The sequence below is a fragment of the Cololabis saira genome, chromosome 15, assembly GCF_033807715.1.
Source record: "Cololabis saira isolate AMF1-May2022 chromosome 15, fColSai1.1, whole genome shotgun sequence".
Lineage (NCBI taxonomy): Eukaryota > Metazoa > Chordata > Actinopteri > Beloniformes > Belonidae > Cololabis > Cololabis saira.
The window spans coordinates 12,467,315-12,483,601 of record NC_084601.1 but is presented as its reverse complement, the minus strand read 5'-3'; the positions used below and the strand labels follow the sequence as shown (position 1 = coordinate 12,483,601).

Below are 16,287 nucleotides of genomic sequence, written 5' to 3'. Positions count from 1 at the left end.
TTGGGAAGCTTCAAAACACCCTCTGAGCTTTTTGCTTGCTTATCAGCCCGTTTCCCAAAGCAGCAGACATCAAGCCGTTTAATTCTTAGCGTGTGCTTCTTTTGAGGAACCAGGATGAAGACCTCCTCCGACAGAACATCCTCACTGTTGATAACGGCACGTTGAAAGGAAACACAGAAGCAGGATGATGCAGAAATGTGACCTTATTAGTCAAGCCACGGCACTTTATTCTCTTCACACAGTGCATTTCTTTTAAAACACAATATATATAATTTAATAATATAAAACTATATGTGTATATAAATTATGCATTCATTACAGCAGCTCTGATATATATTTATATATATACTACTAAGCTTTGGTACAATGGAGCAATTATAACTGCAAGTGTGTGTATGTGTGTGTGAGAATGAGAGATTACCCAGAGGTCATCATCAAGAAGAGGGTGATGAGGGTAAGGACGTGTGGAAATCATGTGTTTTATGTTAAAAACTGGTGTGTATGTGGGTTCACAGAAACTGAAATGTCACCACTCCATCAGAACTGCGCGTTCCAGGTGGGTGCACTGAGGTTGGTGCAGCTGGAGGGGTGGCAGCTGCCGTAATTGGAGGGTTGAGGCATCACACAGCAGTACCCTGCGTCCCCGGCCCCTCCGGCCACAACTTTACTTTGGGGAAGGGACACCGAAACGCCTCCCTGCAGGGAGGACAAAAGAAATTAGGAGGGAAAAGTTGGTGCAGAGATTCTGCCGTCACAAGCACTTTTTAAACTCCTAAATGGTTCTTCTGGGGGCTGACTGGTGCAGTCTACGAAGTGATGAGACCTTTGCTTTCTGTTTACCTGAACCATGCTACACTGATGGGGGGCGACCGGCGTGTAGGTCCCCAGCACAGACTGGGCCGGGGTGTTGGAGGACTGCGGCACCCTCACCGCAGGCGGGTAACCTGCACACAAGTACAAGGAATAGTTAACGTATTTCATCACCGCTCAGAAGAAATGTGTCTCGGGATCATTGCAGCTAATAAACAGTTAATCACATGAATAGTCCAGTGTGGATCTTCAGTGTGTTAGGGCCACAAGTCATTGGAGATTTTGTGATTTTTGTCTTTACACGCCACCATAATTGTTTAGATGTTTCACCTTTAAGAGGCTTCGTAAAAACATGGCCCCCACCTTTTATGAGTTACAGCCAATAAAAAAATAACTTAACTTCCAGGAGCGCAAAGGGATTTAAACAAAGTGACATTATTGTAAATATATCTATTTTTAAATAGTCTGGAGATCATTGACATCTTCAAGTTTCCTCTTCCAGGTTTGTCTTCAGTGACTACGTATGGTGCTCTGCGGGACCGGGAGGAGCCGACCGCCTCGGATCATGAGCTGTTCCTTTCCCCCTCCATATTCTTCTCTTCCCGTCATTCTGATTTAAATTGATCTTGCTTTCTTGGGTCTAAAAATTCTCTTTTCTAACATCTGATCTGGGTTTCCTGTGAACGGTACCAGGGGTTTACACCTGGTTGTAAAGCCTCTATGTTTACATTCCTGAAGGCATCTCTTGATTACATGTTGTTAATGATACTTTCTCCAGGGCAATACTGACTGTTGTTAAGCGGTTTTTACTTTTCTTCATCAACAGAGAGGACGATCTTCCTGGTTTTCTTGAGCTCACCGGTGCCTTCGTTTTTTTCAGCAATGTATAAAACTGTTGGTTCAACAATCTATTTTTTAATATATATAATATTTTCATACCTCCTTTATCTAAGTTGTCCTTGTACCTCGTATTAGTAGCTCCAGTCAAACAGCTGCCAGATACCATCTCAATATCTGATATCAATTCCAGACCCTGCATCGGCTTTATTTGTCTTGAATTAATGAAAATGCATCGCATCTGGCTAATTAACTTCCTTTCAGTCAACTGTCCAAATACTTGAAAACTTGAATAGTGAGGCACTTTGCTTAAAATGGGGGGCTATTCCTGAATAGTAAATGCTATTTTTGTCTTAAATTCAGGCTGAAAGTCTGCACTTTCATCACATAGATTGCTTTATCTCATCCATTGTGGTGACGTATAAAAAGCCAAATCATAAAACTGTCATTCTATACAGTTCAATACTTGGATGTATAGTCCTAACAAAGTGCTGACTATAAACCCTCACACACTGATGAATTTCTCTGATTGCAGTATTCATTTGAACTTGCAGACCAAAATTAAATTTCTGTCTTGGATTTTGTTGTGAATTGACAACAATAAAACCGAGAGAACAACTTGGGGAAACACAATCACGGGTCCCCCATCACTTGCTCATCCTCATCATCATGGACGAGTCTCATAAACGGTGACTCAGCCCCCCAGACGGGGAGTGAATCGTGTCCTCTACGTGATGAACAGAAGCAGCAGGAAAAGAGACCGGTTCACTGTGAGACCCTCAGACTACATCTCTGACAGTGTAACGGCCCCCTCCTCTACTGCCGCAGTCTCCACACACACACACACACACACACACACACACACACACACACACACACACACACACACACACACACACACACACACACACACACACACACACACACACACACACACACACACACATCCAGGCGGGAAGTACCTGTTTGATGTGCTGCTTGGCTGTGGATGTGCTGGCTTGGAGAGAGCGGCCTGCACCCATGCTGCGCTGAGGTAGGATACTGGCCGTAGTAATACAGAGGCACCTGCAGGACCATCATATTACAGTTACACTCTCGGGGAAAAAAGTGAGGATTTCAAGCTACAATCATGAGAAAATTATACTTTAAAAAATCTAATCAGCCAGCTGAGCTTGATAAAAGGACATTGTAATAAAAAGGTGATTGGTATGAGTGCCTTTACTTGAGACGAGGGCTGGCAGCAGGCGGAGGGGTTTGGAGGGGGCAGAGCTGCACCGATGCAGCCTTGACTGGGGGGGTATACGGGGGGGGCCGTTCCCATCGGGTTCACCGTCACGTGAGCAAACTGCGAGGAGAGATCGTCAATCTGTGGAAGAGAAGAAGAGGTGAGCAGGCAGGTGGCGACGCCCTCATACACCAGCGGAGGTGTCAAAAGTATTCACATTCATTACTCAGGTAGAAGTATAAACACTAAAGTTTAAAAATACTCCTGTAGAAGTTGAAGTATCAACTCAAGTTTTTACTCAAGTAGGGGTATAAAAGTTTCAAAACTACTTAAAGTATAAAAGTAAAAGTAATGTAAGGGGGAAAAAAGCCATTAAGGACAAAAGCCATTGAAAATGAATGCATCTTAGTATAATGTAAGTATATTAAAGAACCATATATGTGTACTATTGAGCATTAACATGTGTTTCAGACCGCAGACGATATGATGACTAGTTGCCTATAAGTATTGTAATGGTGCAAAAAGTCAAACTTCAGAGGCATGTTATCATTTATCCTAACCTTTATTGGAATGTACATCCAAGTTTAGTTGCAGGAATCTGAGGGAACGGATGTAAGAACAAAACTGGACAAGAACATCTGAAACAACCACAACCAAATTCACTCTATCTGGATGGAGCAATTTAACTGGATAGTTTTTTTTTAAAGGCCGAAATGAAATAGAGTAATGAGGCTGTTTTTGAAATGTAAGGACTAAAAAGTACAGATAATTGCGTGAAAATGTAAGGAGTAAAAGTAAAAAGTCGTCTGAAAAATAATTACTCCAGTGAAGTATAGATAGATAACCAAAATTTCTACTTAAGTAAGGTAAACAGTATTTGTACTTTGTTACTTGACACCTCTGCACACCAGCACACGCTGCAAACACGCAACAGTCATGAAGCGATACGTACTGTTGGATATGGCTGTGGGGGGGCGACGGGCAACATCTGCGGAGCTGTGTAAGAGACAGACGGGTACTGAACCACCTGAGAGAGACACACACGCACGTTGAGACGGAGATAGAGGCACGTACGGAGAGAGTGGGAGTCGGTGTGAACATAGTGTGGTGTGTGAAGTAAAGTACCTGCTGCTGAGGCAGCTGCGGGGGGGAGCCCTGCAGCTGAGTCTGGCTCCTGATTGGCTGTTGATTGTCCGGAGGGTTGTACACAGCAGGGGTCCCGTCGGGGTTGAAGTAAGGTTGGCCTAAGAGGTTGAAGGTTGGGCGTGATGAATGTGTGTGACGGCGCTGAGACTGCTGTGTGTGTGTGTGTGTGTGTGTTATGTACCAGTAAGTGGGTTCAGTAAGATGCTCCCTGGAGGGATCCCGTTCTCCAGGATGTAGGCAGGGTTCGGAGCCGCCTCCTCCGTGATGGGAGGAGGAGGAGACGGGTGAGGACAAGTGGATGGAAGTCTGTAAAACGTGATGGCGCCTGGGAGGGAAAAGTGCAGAAGAAAAACAAATAAGACAAAAGAGGAGAATCACGTTTAACACGTGAATCTGACAAAAGAAACACATCCTCCCCTCCTGTGCTGAAAACTAACTAACTGCATAAGTGGCTTTTTTTCTGAAATATGTGAAAACTGGAGGTGTTGTGTGAAAATTTACAGCTATGGTGCGAAGATTCATGGACCGGGTTCAATTTTCACACCAAAAGAACTTCAACTGCTTTTTGTTAATTAGATGTTACCAGATAAAGAGCTGATAATTTATAAACAGTGAAAGGTGTGTGTGTGTGTGTAGCGATGATACTGATGCACAAATCTGTGGGCACACAGGTACAGAGAAGTGAAATGTGAAAAAGTGAATTCACACCTTTGTGGGGTGATGTGAGAAGTGTTAAAAAAGTTAGTTTTTTTTTAAACGTGATTCTAAAGTTTTGAGGAAGAGAAAAACACCTCTCGTGTCCCAGGTGTGGCTGGCGGGTTGGCGTGGTTTGGGTGTGGAACTTGTCCATTGATAGGAGGAATCAGAGTCGGTGCTGCTCCAGGGTCGAGGGTCGCTGCCATAGCAACAGTCGGTGTCGGTGCTGCTCTGTCTGCTGCTGCCCGTCCAGCTGGAGCCGGAGCTGTCCCGGCTTTTCCTGCGAGGAACACGCAGAACCATCACAGACTGCTTAACTGCCTCCCACGCCTGCTTATATATGCAACACGTAATCCACGTCTGAGGGGTTTCATCATGCATTAATTCAACAAAATTATCAATAAAAGACTTTGGATGCAGGAAAAGTAAACCCTGAAACACACACAGGAATCAAATACAAATCTAGGCCTTCTTTCTGTTTCCGCTGCAGACTCTGAAAGGCTCTGCAGCAGCCCGGCTGACCAGATTAAGATGATAAATGACTGCGTGTGTGCAGAGTCCTACCTGAAGAGCTGCCTTTTCCTCTGGGTCTCTGCATATGGATTGTACTCCTCCACATCCCTGCACGGCAACACACACGGACGTGTATTAATGTTCTCATCTAAATATAAGCTGAAAAGGGTACATAGAAGAAAAGAAACACTGCGGGAAAGGTTACCTGGTTTCTGTAAAGGTGCTCTCCTGAGTGCAGAGTGGCTGTAAGAAAGAATAGCGGAGACGTTGGTTAGAACCTTCCCCGTCTCCCTCATGTCTGCTGGATTGTCCTGTGTCTGCTGCCTCTCACCTCTTTGTTAAAGATTCGCTCTCGTGCTCTTTGGTACTCCTCTTCTCTCTCCTCCATCGACTTGCTGTGCTTTTCCCGTAAAAGGTGAAGGCGGTTCTGTTGGGGAGAGAAAGGACGGCGGATCAAAAGGCAGATAGGACGAGATCAATGTTAATTACGAGGAGGATCCCGAAGAGAGAGCGGTCAGACCTGGTCATCCAAACTGTTGTCCCTCTTCAGAATTATTTTCCATTGGTGGATCTCTTCAGTCTTGTCCTTGCTCACCATGTCCAGGAAACGCTGCTCTGGTCTGTGGCAGACAAACACGACCGGTGTTAGTTCACGCACCACGGGGGAAGGATCTACATGGAAACGCAGATGCGAGCCTGTTCGGTGCTTACATCCGCGTGCTGCTGGTCCTGTTGATGATGACAGACTTGCCTGTCTGGTCTACATTGTGCTCCATCCCAAAGTAGGCCGCCACCCGGTGGACCAGCATGCGGTGATAGGACGACATGTGAGGGAACTTCTTAAAGGGACTGGCAGAGAAAACGGGGACGGGAGCAAAAGCAGAGAACAGAGGACGAAAGGAAAGCAAAAGAGAAGGACAGAGATCAAAGTTAAATATATTCATTTCTTGTGGCTCAAACGCCCCCGCGCTGATATGACTGGCTCAGTTTATTGATCGGTGGAATAAATAAACTAAGAACAGAATTATCATTTATATAAAGCAGAAAACAAACTGCAGCCATGATCAAACTTTAATAGGATTTATCGTTTATACAAATTTTATGCCTGCACTTTAAACAGGGAGATCGCCACGGGAAGAACGAAGGTTGTAGCTCCCCTTCACAGAAACACACACACACACACACACACACACACACACACACACACACACACACACACACACACACACACACACACACACACACACACACACCTACCTATCACTGGTGATGAAGATGATCATGTCCTGCTCCAGTTTCAGCAGCATCATGCGGTCTCTGGGGTTGCTGTTGAGCGTGTCCACGATGAACTGGTGCAGATCTATGCCAGTGGAGTCGGTGTACTCCACGCCGGACTCTGGCGGAGCCGAGAGAAGGAAGGATCTATTACTACACACAACAATACAAACCACACCGCAATATCCAGCATCCCCGGAGAGCTGCTTCAAAGCAGCGGCAGGCAATCACATTTTATTACATTTTACATTTTATTTGCTTCCTTCCTCTCTTTTATAAAATGTCAGCCACACACACACACACACACACACCTTTGGACAGAGAATCTTTCTTTGGATCTGTTCTCATCTCCTGCTCTTCCTCCTTACAGGAAGTTCTTTTGTTGTCATGGCAGCCTGATGAGATGATGTTTGTGTCTGGAGATACCTGAAATGGTAGAAAATAAAGATTTATTTGAGTTTGGTCATCAGGATGAGGAGGCGATGAAAGATGAAGATGTGTGAGTGATTGTGTGTATGTGTGTGTGTGTTTATTACCTTGGTTTCCTCCGGTGGGAAGCTTTCCTCGCAGACAGCCATGCTACGCACCAACTTTCCTTTGGCCTTAAACACACACACAAGCAACATTACAAATTCATGGCATCTGGTGCAATCTATATTTCTGAAGAATGAATAATGAGAGATGGGGTATTTTAGCTTACCTTTACTCTTTTCTTTGGTTGGACCTGGTTACAGTGTTTCTGCAGGATAAAATCCCGGCATCGTTTATCATCAGAACATAAGCTTGTGAGTCGTGTTAACAGAGAGGATGCAAAACCTGTTCATACCTGCAGTTCCAGCTTCTTAATGTCAGTGTGACACTCTTCGCCCCCCCTCTGGTTGCAGAGAGACACGCATGGCTGAGGGGAGGGGCAGCTGAGGGCGTCACAGGATGTCACATCGCAGGGTTTTACAAGGACATCTGTGCTTTGTGTAACCGCTTCCATCATGCTTCTGGAAAACACATAACCGAGACTCTCAGGGTGATACCTGCTCCCCGATACTTCATTTCTATATATCTTTGTCTGCATTAGGGATGGGCGGTATGGACTAAAAAATGTATCACGATAATTTCTGGCATTTATCCCGATAACGATAAAAATGACGATTAAAAAAAATACCAATTCAACTCCATCTTTTTAACTATAAATCTATCTCGCTCTCAGATCCGCCATGTTTGTTACACAAAAACCTCATCAACGGGAATTTATCCTTCCTTCTTTCTTTGTTTTTGACTCATTTCTTTCTTTCAGGCTCATTTCCTTCCTTCCTTCCTTCCTTCCTTCCTTCCTTCCTTCCTTCCTTCCTTCCTTCCTTCCTTCCTTCCTTCCTTCCTTCCTTCCTTCCTTCCTTCCTTCCTTCCTTCCTTCCTTCCTTCCTTCCTTCCTTCCTTCCTTCCTTCCTTCCTTCCTTCCTTCCTTCCTTCCTTCCTTCCTTCCTTCCTTCCTTCCTTCCTTCCTTCCTTCCTTCCTTCCTTCCTTCCTTCCTTCCTTCCTTCCTTCCTTCCTTCCTTCCTTCCTTCCTTCCTTCCTTCCTTCCTTCCTTGTCGATTTAACGCAGAACCGTAAATCAGCTTTACACAAAAACGTCATCAACGGGAATTTATCGTTTTTACCGTGAGATGACAAATTCTTACCGTGGGGAATTGTTTTGACGGTTTATCGTGAACGGTAAAATATCGCCCATTCCTAGTGTGCATCTGCATGAGTCTTGGTGAATGTGTGTTTGTGTAGGCTACCTTGTTCCCACTGACGTGGAATTGTTTACTGATGATCCTCACAGGTGAATGACGGGTTTACATATCGCATGTTCCCACGGAGCAGCCAGAAAATGCAATTATCGTCTTCTCTTTCACTTTCTTTACTGTTCCTCTCTCTACGTGCTGGTCAATAGAAAACAGCCTGAAGAAACACACACACACACACACACACACACACACACACACACACACACACACACACACACACACACACACACACACACACAAAAAAGGGGGGAAAGGCTGTTAGTATTTCTTGTACGACAGAGCAGCACTGCACTGCCTCACAAACCCCCACACGTACACACACATCAAACATTTGCTGGAGCATAAAAGCGTAGCTGCAGGAAATGACATGGAGTGGCGCCGCTTGTGCGTCTGATTACGTGTTTGTCAACTTCTCTCGACACTTCCCCAAACATTCTCCTGGTGTGACGGTTAATTGGCGCCTTACAGTAAATGCCGTATTACTGTAAGTGTGCCTGTGCGTCTGTGACTTCCACGCACGAGCCTCGTCTCAAATGTGGAGTGTGTGTTGTGTGTGTATTTGCGTGCGCGCAGGTCGCATGTCTGGTATGTGCATGTGTGTGTTTCAGCATGTCCTCGAGCTTTTCTTAGAAACAGCAGCTGTGGAGGAGAGCATCAACCAATCCGGCAGCGCTGATATTCCCAGAATGCCGAAATGAGTCTCTGATCCCCGTGGTGAGAATATTGCTGAGACTGAACACACACACACATATACACGCCAAAGAGGAAACAGCATTCCACCATCTTTTCAGTGGGGACCAATTCTGCTGCAACACACCGCTCAAGGGGACACTTAGGCCTTTCACACCTGGGACAGAATAACGAGCTCGGAGGATGCCGAGTCCCATAACATGGTTATTTAACACCCAACGGGAGATAGCAGCAGCACTTTTTAGGAAAAAGAAATAGGGCTGTTGTTGTCCGTGTGCAACCAGAGGGCTCTCTCCTTCCCATGGACATCCCAGTGAGACAACGCGCACGACACCAGCCGTGAAAACCGTTTCGGTCAGACAGTCTGCCGTGTCTCGGCCTGCATGTGTGGTGCCTTGTCCTTTCAGTGGGGATGTGAGCGGCCACATTGCAGAGATACGAGCCGTACTGGTGGTTTGAGTCATAACAAAATCACAGTTGTGTGATATTAGCAATGTTACGCAATAAATCCTTGCAATGATAGATTGAGAAGGGACATCACCCCCTCATGTACTGAGATCACTATAAAGTAATTTGAATATTGAATATTTCACAGGCAAAAATGCTAAACAACAAGTTCCTTCTTCCAGTTTCTTGGAGGTTTTGCTGCATTTCTTTGTCATATACGATGATAAATAGAGCAGATGAGCATTTTGGAGCATCGGTTGATGTTTTACACACAAGATTACATATAAGGGGAGATGAAAGAGAAAGATCAATACAACCTTTCAAATCTGAAGTGGAATGGTTAACACAATGCTGATTGGATTTGTATCGGGCTTTGAGCGGTGGTCCACCGCAGTCTGGGGAGGAAGAAGTGGTTCAAAGACGCATAAACACTCAGAAGGACAGAATAACTGGGCAGGCTCCCTGATGTGCTGATGGCGAGTTCTCGCTGTGCCGTCCTTCAGCCAACCAGGCCGGCTCCATGAGCGCCGCAAAGTGACAGACCCTGACCTTAGACCTCACAGCCAAAAAACCACGCCGTCTCCTTTAATTATTATGATCAGAGAGGATGCGAGTGTGAAATAACAAGAGGCATTCAGGGATGTGTTTGCAAATGTACACCAGTAAAAGAAGGAGGAAAATCATCAGCTCGCACAAGAAGATGGAAGAGGGTGGAGCAGATGCTCTACAAGGGAAATTAGATGAATGGGATGAGAGGGAAGCTGAGGATGAAAAGAGATGAGGAAACAGTCTGTAGGGGCTTTAAAGGTGATGAGGGGCGAAAAGAAGAAATGGGAAAAAGAGAGAAGTGAAGAATTGGTGATAGAGTCTCGGAGCGCATCTGTCTCCAGGCTTTTCAGGTGACGGCCGTGGAGGGGGGGGGGCTTGAGCGGAGCTACCAGTTTTTGAGCTGAGCGCTGCAGAAGTGGCGAGCCGCCCGGGGAGAAGGTGTGACACGATCATTAGCGTGTGACGGATGGCGGCGGGAGGCAGGGAGCACCAGTACTCGCTACATCGTCATCCATCTGCTGCTCTCCCTGAAGCCTCCAGCCCCCGGAGCCTCTTACTCACCAGGACACCTTTCTTTTCCAGCCAGAAGCTGCCTGGCTCATCCACGCTGACACACGGGCAGGCCAGTGGGAACACATCCAAAAGCTACTTTACATGGCCAGCATTAAGGCCTTAAGCCTGGCACAATCCTACATGTAATTAAGACCCCTGATGAATCTGTCTTTGAACGCAACATCTATAATTATCACTGATTATGGCATTGTTCAAGCACAGATGTGCAGCACGGCCATGGCGGTTCATCACTCTGCCCTCTGCACATGCGGACATCTCTCTGCACGGGTTATCGTCTGCTCTGCTTTCTCCTTCCCATCCAAGGAAAACCTATAAAAACTAGGAAGCAGCACTGCCTCTGGTCGCAGAAGCTGCCGTTTGTGTTTTGTCTCCAAGGGGTAATGCCAGACCTAAAAAGAGACTTTCTGCTAAGGAGCAAATTAAGAAGTGCTTCGGCTGGGAGACTATAAATGACAGATCAGGCTCTGATTTAGAACAATAACGGTGACTCTTGAGGCAAAAGCAAACCCTTAAGCGCTTGGTTTATCCATAATTCCTACAAGCTCTGGCACTCAAGCCCCTAATTGGGGCTCTTTTGCATAACTCCAGATACTGCAGGAGTATTGTGTGAGTTGTGGTTCAAATGTATATACTGTTTTTGTTGTGGTGTCTCCATCTCTTAAATATTCTGCTCAACGCTCTCTTTGCTACACAAGTTTTATCTGCTCTCTGCAGCACATTTAAGTAAAACCACAGCAGGCCAGGCATTATTTCACCCTCCACTATCAGACGAGCAAGAGAGTCGCATCTGAAAGTAGGCTGCACATGTGAGATTTAGGTTATACTGTCCTGTCTGCAGCACCTGGGCAGCCACAGAAGTCTTATCACCAAGGTGACTTGTGGTTTGGACAGCTGCATTGCTCTGCAGCTGAACTGAGACCCAGGATGGGGGTAGAGTAGAGCAGGCTTACACTCCACCACTCCCTGCAGCTCACTCCTTAACAAGAAAAAAGGTGTTATCTTCAATGTGTTGCAGCCAGTACTGGAGTTGAGGGTGGATGGCATCCCCCCCTGAAATAAAAACGGTCAAAATCATCCCCCCTGTAAAACTGCCATCACCCCTTTCCATCGCTTATGTCATTTCATCAATGAATGTGGTTTTACTGCTATTTCAACATTTAGAGTCATCACCAGAACAATAACACCAGAAAAATGTGACAATTTTCACCTGTTTAAGGTAAATTTTCACTTGAAATAAGTAGGAAAATCTGCCAAAATCTGTTAAAATTTCAAGTGTAAATCTACTTGAAACAGGTGAAAATTGTTTATCTTTCCAGTGATGAGTCTTGTTTTAAGTGTAATGAGATTCTTTTCTACTAAAATGAGACATTTTAGGCCTTTTAGGCATATTGATAAGTTCAGAAAACGTTTTTATTGTTGTGTTTTGATGTATTTGATGTAAGCCCAGGGGATATTTAAAGCTTACAGAAGGCTGCATTTAACTGCTGCTATGTCATTCCTGCAGTATTTATGCCGGTGTTTTGGTCAGTGCTATTATTTGTAATATATTATATTATTTGTAATCAGCACAAATTATCTGTCCCCATATGATAAAATCCACCATCCCCCCTGATTTTTTTTTACAACTCGAGTACTGGTTGCAGCTATGAACAGATTATGAAACAAACCACTTGCACTGGTCTGTAACAACCACCCCCTTCTCCCACAATCTCCCTTCCAAGGAAACACTTATTAACAACAAACCATGGAAATGTTGGATGTTTTATGTCTCCAGATGTCTCTTTGTGCTCATTTTGCTTCTTTTTTTTCTATTTTGGATCCCTTTTTGTTCAGTTTGTAATATAGTCGTGCTGTCATTGGTATTTAGTTATTTAATCCTCCTTTTTCTGATATTTAAATTGCATATAGCTCATGTTTTAACTGAGCTCCCTCAACTTTGCGGCATCATTCCCGGCCCCTCTCAGCGGGGCGGACAGGTGTTTTTCCCCCCGGTGATCGTGCTGGATGCGGGGTGTTTTCGGCTGGTTCGGGGGGGTGGTGTGTGTTGCATTACGGTGACCCGATCTAAGCTGAAACCCCGGGCTATTTTTACCCGGAACCCGGGGGGAAGGGGGGGCGGACCGCCTGCTGCGGGGCTTCAGCGCGCTGTCAGCGGCAGCTGGGAGCCGGGACAGGCGGGGGGAGAACCCGCCGTGAACCCCGGGGAGGAGCCGGTGATCGAAACCAGCGGACCCCTCGATCAGCTCGATCAGCTGGCTCGGTCTCCTCGTTTAACCGGCGGCACCCGAGACCCCGACGGACCGTTAATACCTGTCAACCCGGCGCGATGACACCGACGGAGCGGGGACAGCGTGAATATTCGCCGGGCAATGTCCCCGGAGAAGTCGTTCCTCGCGCGAGCGGCGTTAGCTTACCGTGGGGTGTGGGGTGGTTCGATTCTCCTGCCGGGTCCTGCCGCCGGTGCACCAGCCGGGACCGCTGCCTGCACGCCTGTGTGGTGACTGAGGCTCCGCCGCTCCTCCTCCGCCTTTTTGCCCGTCTCAGGCTCGGGGAGAGAGGGGGAGCCGAGGGAGGAGCAGGAGGAGGAGAAACACACACACACACACACACACACACACACACACACACACACACACACACACACACACACACACACACACACACACACACACACACACACACACACACACACACACACACACACACACAGCGGTGCAGATCCGATGTCAGGATTGGGGGGGGACACCAACGTGAATTTACAATTTTTTGCCAATATGCAACTCATACCATGCCATAAATTGGTAAAGGCTCGCCAAATAATACTGCACAGGGAATCATTTATTGTGCTTACCTTTCTTGTTTATTTGTCCTAAACAGCCAACAGTGTGTGTCACTGCTTACTTAACTGTTATATTCGTAAATCATAATTTTAAGGGTTTTGGGCATGTAGTGTCTACTCATCTCAAATTCTTCTCAGCATCTTCCTTTTATCCTACTTTATGCACGATCAATTGATATATGGATGAAATATGGAGCCCTAAACAAGTTGTTTAAACTAACTGATCATGTTTTAACACATGGTGGTAAACAGTTCTAGAAAAAAAATTCTGTACACCTCAAAACGCACCGTGGATGTATTATTTTTTTAGAAATATATTTTTAATAAATATTCTACATATTCAACCTTTAAGTCTGAAAATACATTTGTTCAATTTTGAATAATTTAGGGTATTTTTATTGGGGGGGACAATTTATGTTTTTCACACACACACACACACACACACACACACACACACACACACACACACACACACACACACACACACACACACACACACACACTCAGTCCCCCCGTCCATATCTGTCTTTATTTCAGCTAAATCTAACAATCCGCCTTAAAACATTTCAAAACACTTTGTACACTATGTTTTACTATTTAACTTAATTTTAAATCTGTTTGCCTTACTATTTTATCTTATTTTTATTTATTTTATGTTGGACAAGAGGAAACATACTTTCGATTTATTGTATTTTATGAAAATTTGACAATAAAGATGACTTTGACTAAACACTGCAGCTCTGATGAAATATTAATGGGGACCTATTATGGCATCTAATACCTATTTTAAACAGGCCTTAAATGTCTTAAAAACAAGCTTTTGATTGTTTTTGCTAAATAAATCAGAAATTCAGCCTCTGGGCCATGTCTTTATCTTCCCATTCTCTAACCTCATTATCTATGCAGGATTCTGAGTGGGCGGGGCTATGATAATGAGGCTCTGTGCTGATTGGCTGCCTGAATGACGCGATACACCGCTACGAAAAAATGGCGGAAGCTCCGGCTGGCGGAGTTACACCGTGCCCTAACTGCATTCGATGCGAGCGAGCAATTCCATTGCTTTATTTTCTATTGGACTGTCCTAACTGGCTGCAGCGACGCAGCACGACGTTTTGAGCTGAACATTTGTCGGACGCCCTGCTTCTATTTTCTTCCTGTCGCTCGCGTTGAAAGCCGTTTGAAAGCGCTGTAGGAAACAGTCATGGATGAGGAACGGCTGATCCAGTTAGTTGAAATGAGAAGTTATCTCTATGATTCCTCCTCATTTCACTACAAAAACCTCAATAAAGTGGCAGCTGCTGGAGGGAGATGGACAGAGAGCGTCCGATGTCACGCAGTGTGATGCGATAGTCGGACGCTCGCATGCTGTTACGCGGTTTTATAGTTGTGGACGTGGTTTGCATTTTGGTTATGTAACGAAAATGCGCAGAATCTGAACGGCTCGTAGAAGCCACATGATACTGCATGGCTCATCCGGGCGGCTGTACAGACACTGCAGAATTTGGTTGCTTTCCTCCTCCTCTGAGTTGGCAGGTTGAGGGGAGACCACTTTATATATGTTAAAGCAAGAAAAAACATGTTTTTCATAATAGGTCCCCTTTAAAGTGCTGCTCTTGTGTCATATTACAAAACTAGCGTTCCTGCTTTGAGCACACTAAAACTCCCTTGATGGGATTGTTTGTACACAGGTATTCAAAATATAAAGTCAAGTCCAGAAATATCTGCATTATGATAAGGTTTTAAGGTTTGGCCCTCATATATCACATCTCAACTAGGGGTGGGACTATACGGGTAACTCACGATTCAATACTGTGGTGTATTGGTGGTGTGATACACGATATCTACGATATTCAATATATTGTAAGAAATTTCATCAACGATATATCACACATATGTGACTGAAAAAGAAAAAATACCCATAAAAAGGAAAACGTCTGTATGCATTCAATGCCAAAAACTTCATACAATGTACAAAGAAAGTGCATTTGTATATTTGCCTCACTGCCTCCTAGGCTTGTAAATGTAAACACTGTACAGCTGGACAAATTAAAGTGCATGAACATTAGTGCGGTGACAACCGCGTAAATCCATTATGTGTATTGTAATAAAATATCGATACTTGCCGTCAGTTTATCGATTATTTATCGAGATTTATCGAGAGCGCAACAATATATTGCAGTATCAATTTTTTTTCCCCACCACTAATCTCAACCGCCAACACATTTAAGTTTGCCTCGCGACTGTGTCTGGCTGCCGTCCATTGGAGCTCATCAAATATGTCTTCAGGGAGCCAATCAGATGAGTCTATTGCTGTAGATTGTATGTGGGGGGGCTTAACGCGATGACGACAAAGCGACATTTCAGCTGCTGCAGCTGCGGCACGCCCACTTTCTGTCAATCAAAGTTAGCCGTGGCTTTGTTTTCCTTCAACCGTCCGCGCAAGACGTTTGCAGCAGAATATCCAATTTTCAAACATCATTTCAGCTGACGAAATAAGAAACGACTGCTGCAGTTTTGGACTCGATTTCAGAGCCAGTCCATTAATTTTTGCCACTTCCGCGTCATTTGGGCATCAAGGAGCCGCTCATGGTATAAGCCTTAAGGTAAGGCAAGTTTATTTTGTATAGCACAATTCAACACAAGGTAATTGAAAGTGAGTAAGTAAGTAAAATAAGTAAAAGCAGCAAGACACAATTAAAGAAAAGAGGAAAAATAATAAAAAACACAAGCTGTTAAAAAATAAGGGCAGTAGAGTACAGCAGGTACGTATTTAGTTTAAGAGTACGCTTCAGTAAGCAGTAATGTTTTTAACCCTGATTTAAAGGAGCTGACAGTTGGAGCAGACCTCAGGTCTACAGGAAGTTTGTTCCACCGGTGAGGAGCAGAATAACTGAACGCTGCC

At 44.9% G+C, this 16,287-nt stretch overlaps 1 protein-coding gene across 1 annotated transcript; it reads right to left on the bottom strand.

Annotated features, from left to right (window-relative positions):
* Nucleotides 1–194: 194 nt before the first annotated feature.
* Nucleotides 195–13,103, bottom strand: arpp21 (cAMP-regulated phosphoprotein, 21). Its single transcript, XM_061742585.1, has 20 exons — nt 12,961–13,103; nt 8,279–8,441; nt 7,329–7,494; nt 7,203–7,241; nt 7,039–7,104; nt 6,814–6,928; nt 6,485–6,623; nt 5,939–6,076; nt 5,748–5,847; nt 5,559–5,654; nt 5,433–5,470; nt 5,279–5,335; nt 4,810–4,994; nt 4,200–4,343; nt 3,998–4,116; nt 3,825–3,899; nt 2,870–3,013; nt 2,610–2,712; nt 841–944; nt 195–696 (listed from the first exon to the last, which is right to left on the bottom strand). The coding sequence occupies exons 3-20, from the start codon at nt 7,488–7,490 to the stop codon at nt 538–540; spliced, it is 1,983 nt and encodes a 660-aa protein (XP_061598569.1). The 5' UTR covers nt 7,491–7,494; nt 8,279–8,441; nt 12,961–13,103; the 3' UTR covers nt 195–537.
* Between the last annotated feature and the right edge of the window lie 3,184 nt (nt 13,104–16,287).

Bases quoted from the DNA above. Each gene is read 5' to 3' on its own strand.
- arpp21 (XM_061742585.1), bottom strand. From the start codon at position 7,490: ATGATGGAAGCGGTTACACAAAGCACAGATGTCCTTGTAAAACCCTGC. The intron at 5,336-5,432 runs GTAACCTTTCCC...GTTGCCGTGCAG, and splicing joins AGCACCTTTACAGAAACCAG to GGATGTGGAGGAGTACAATC. The intron at 4,117-4,199 runs GTACATAACACA...TCAACCTCTTAG, and splicing joins CTTACTGAACCCACTTACTG to GCCAACCTTACTTCAACCCC.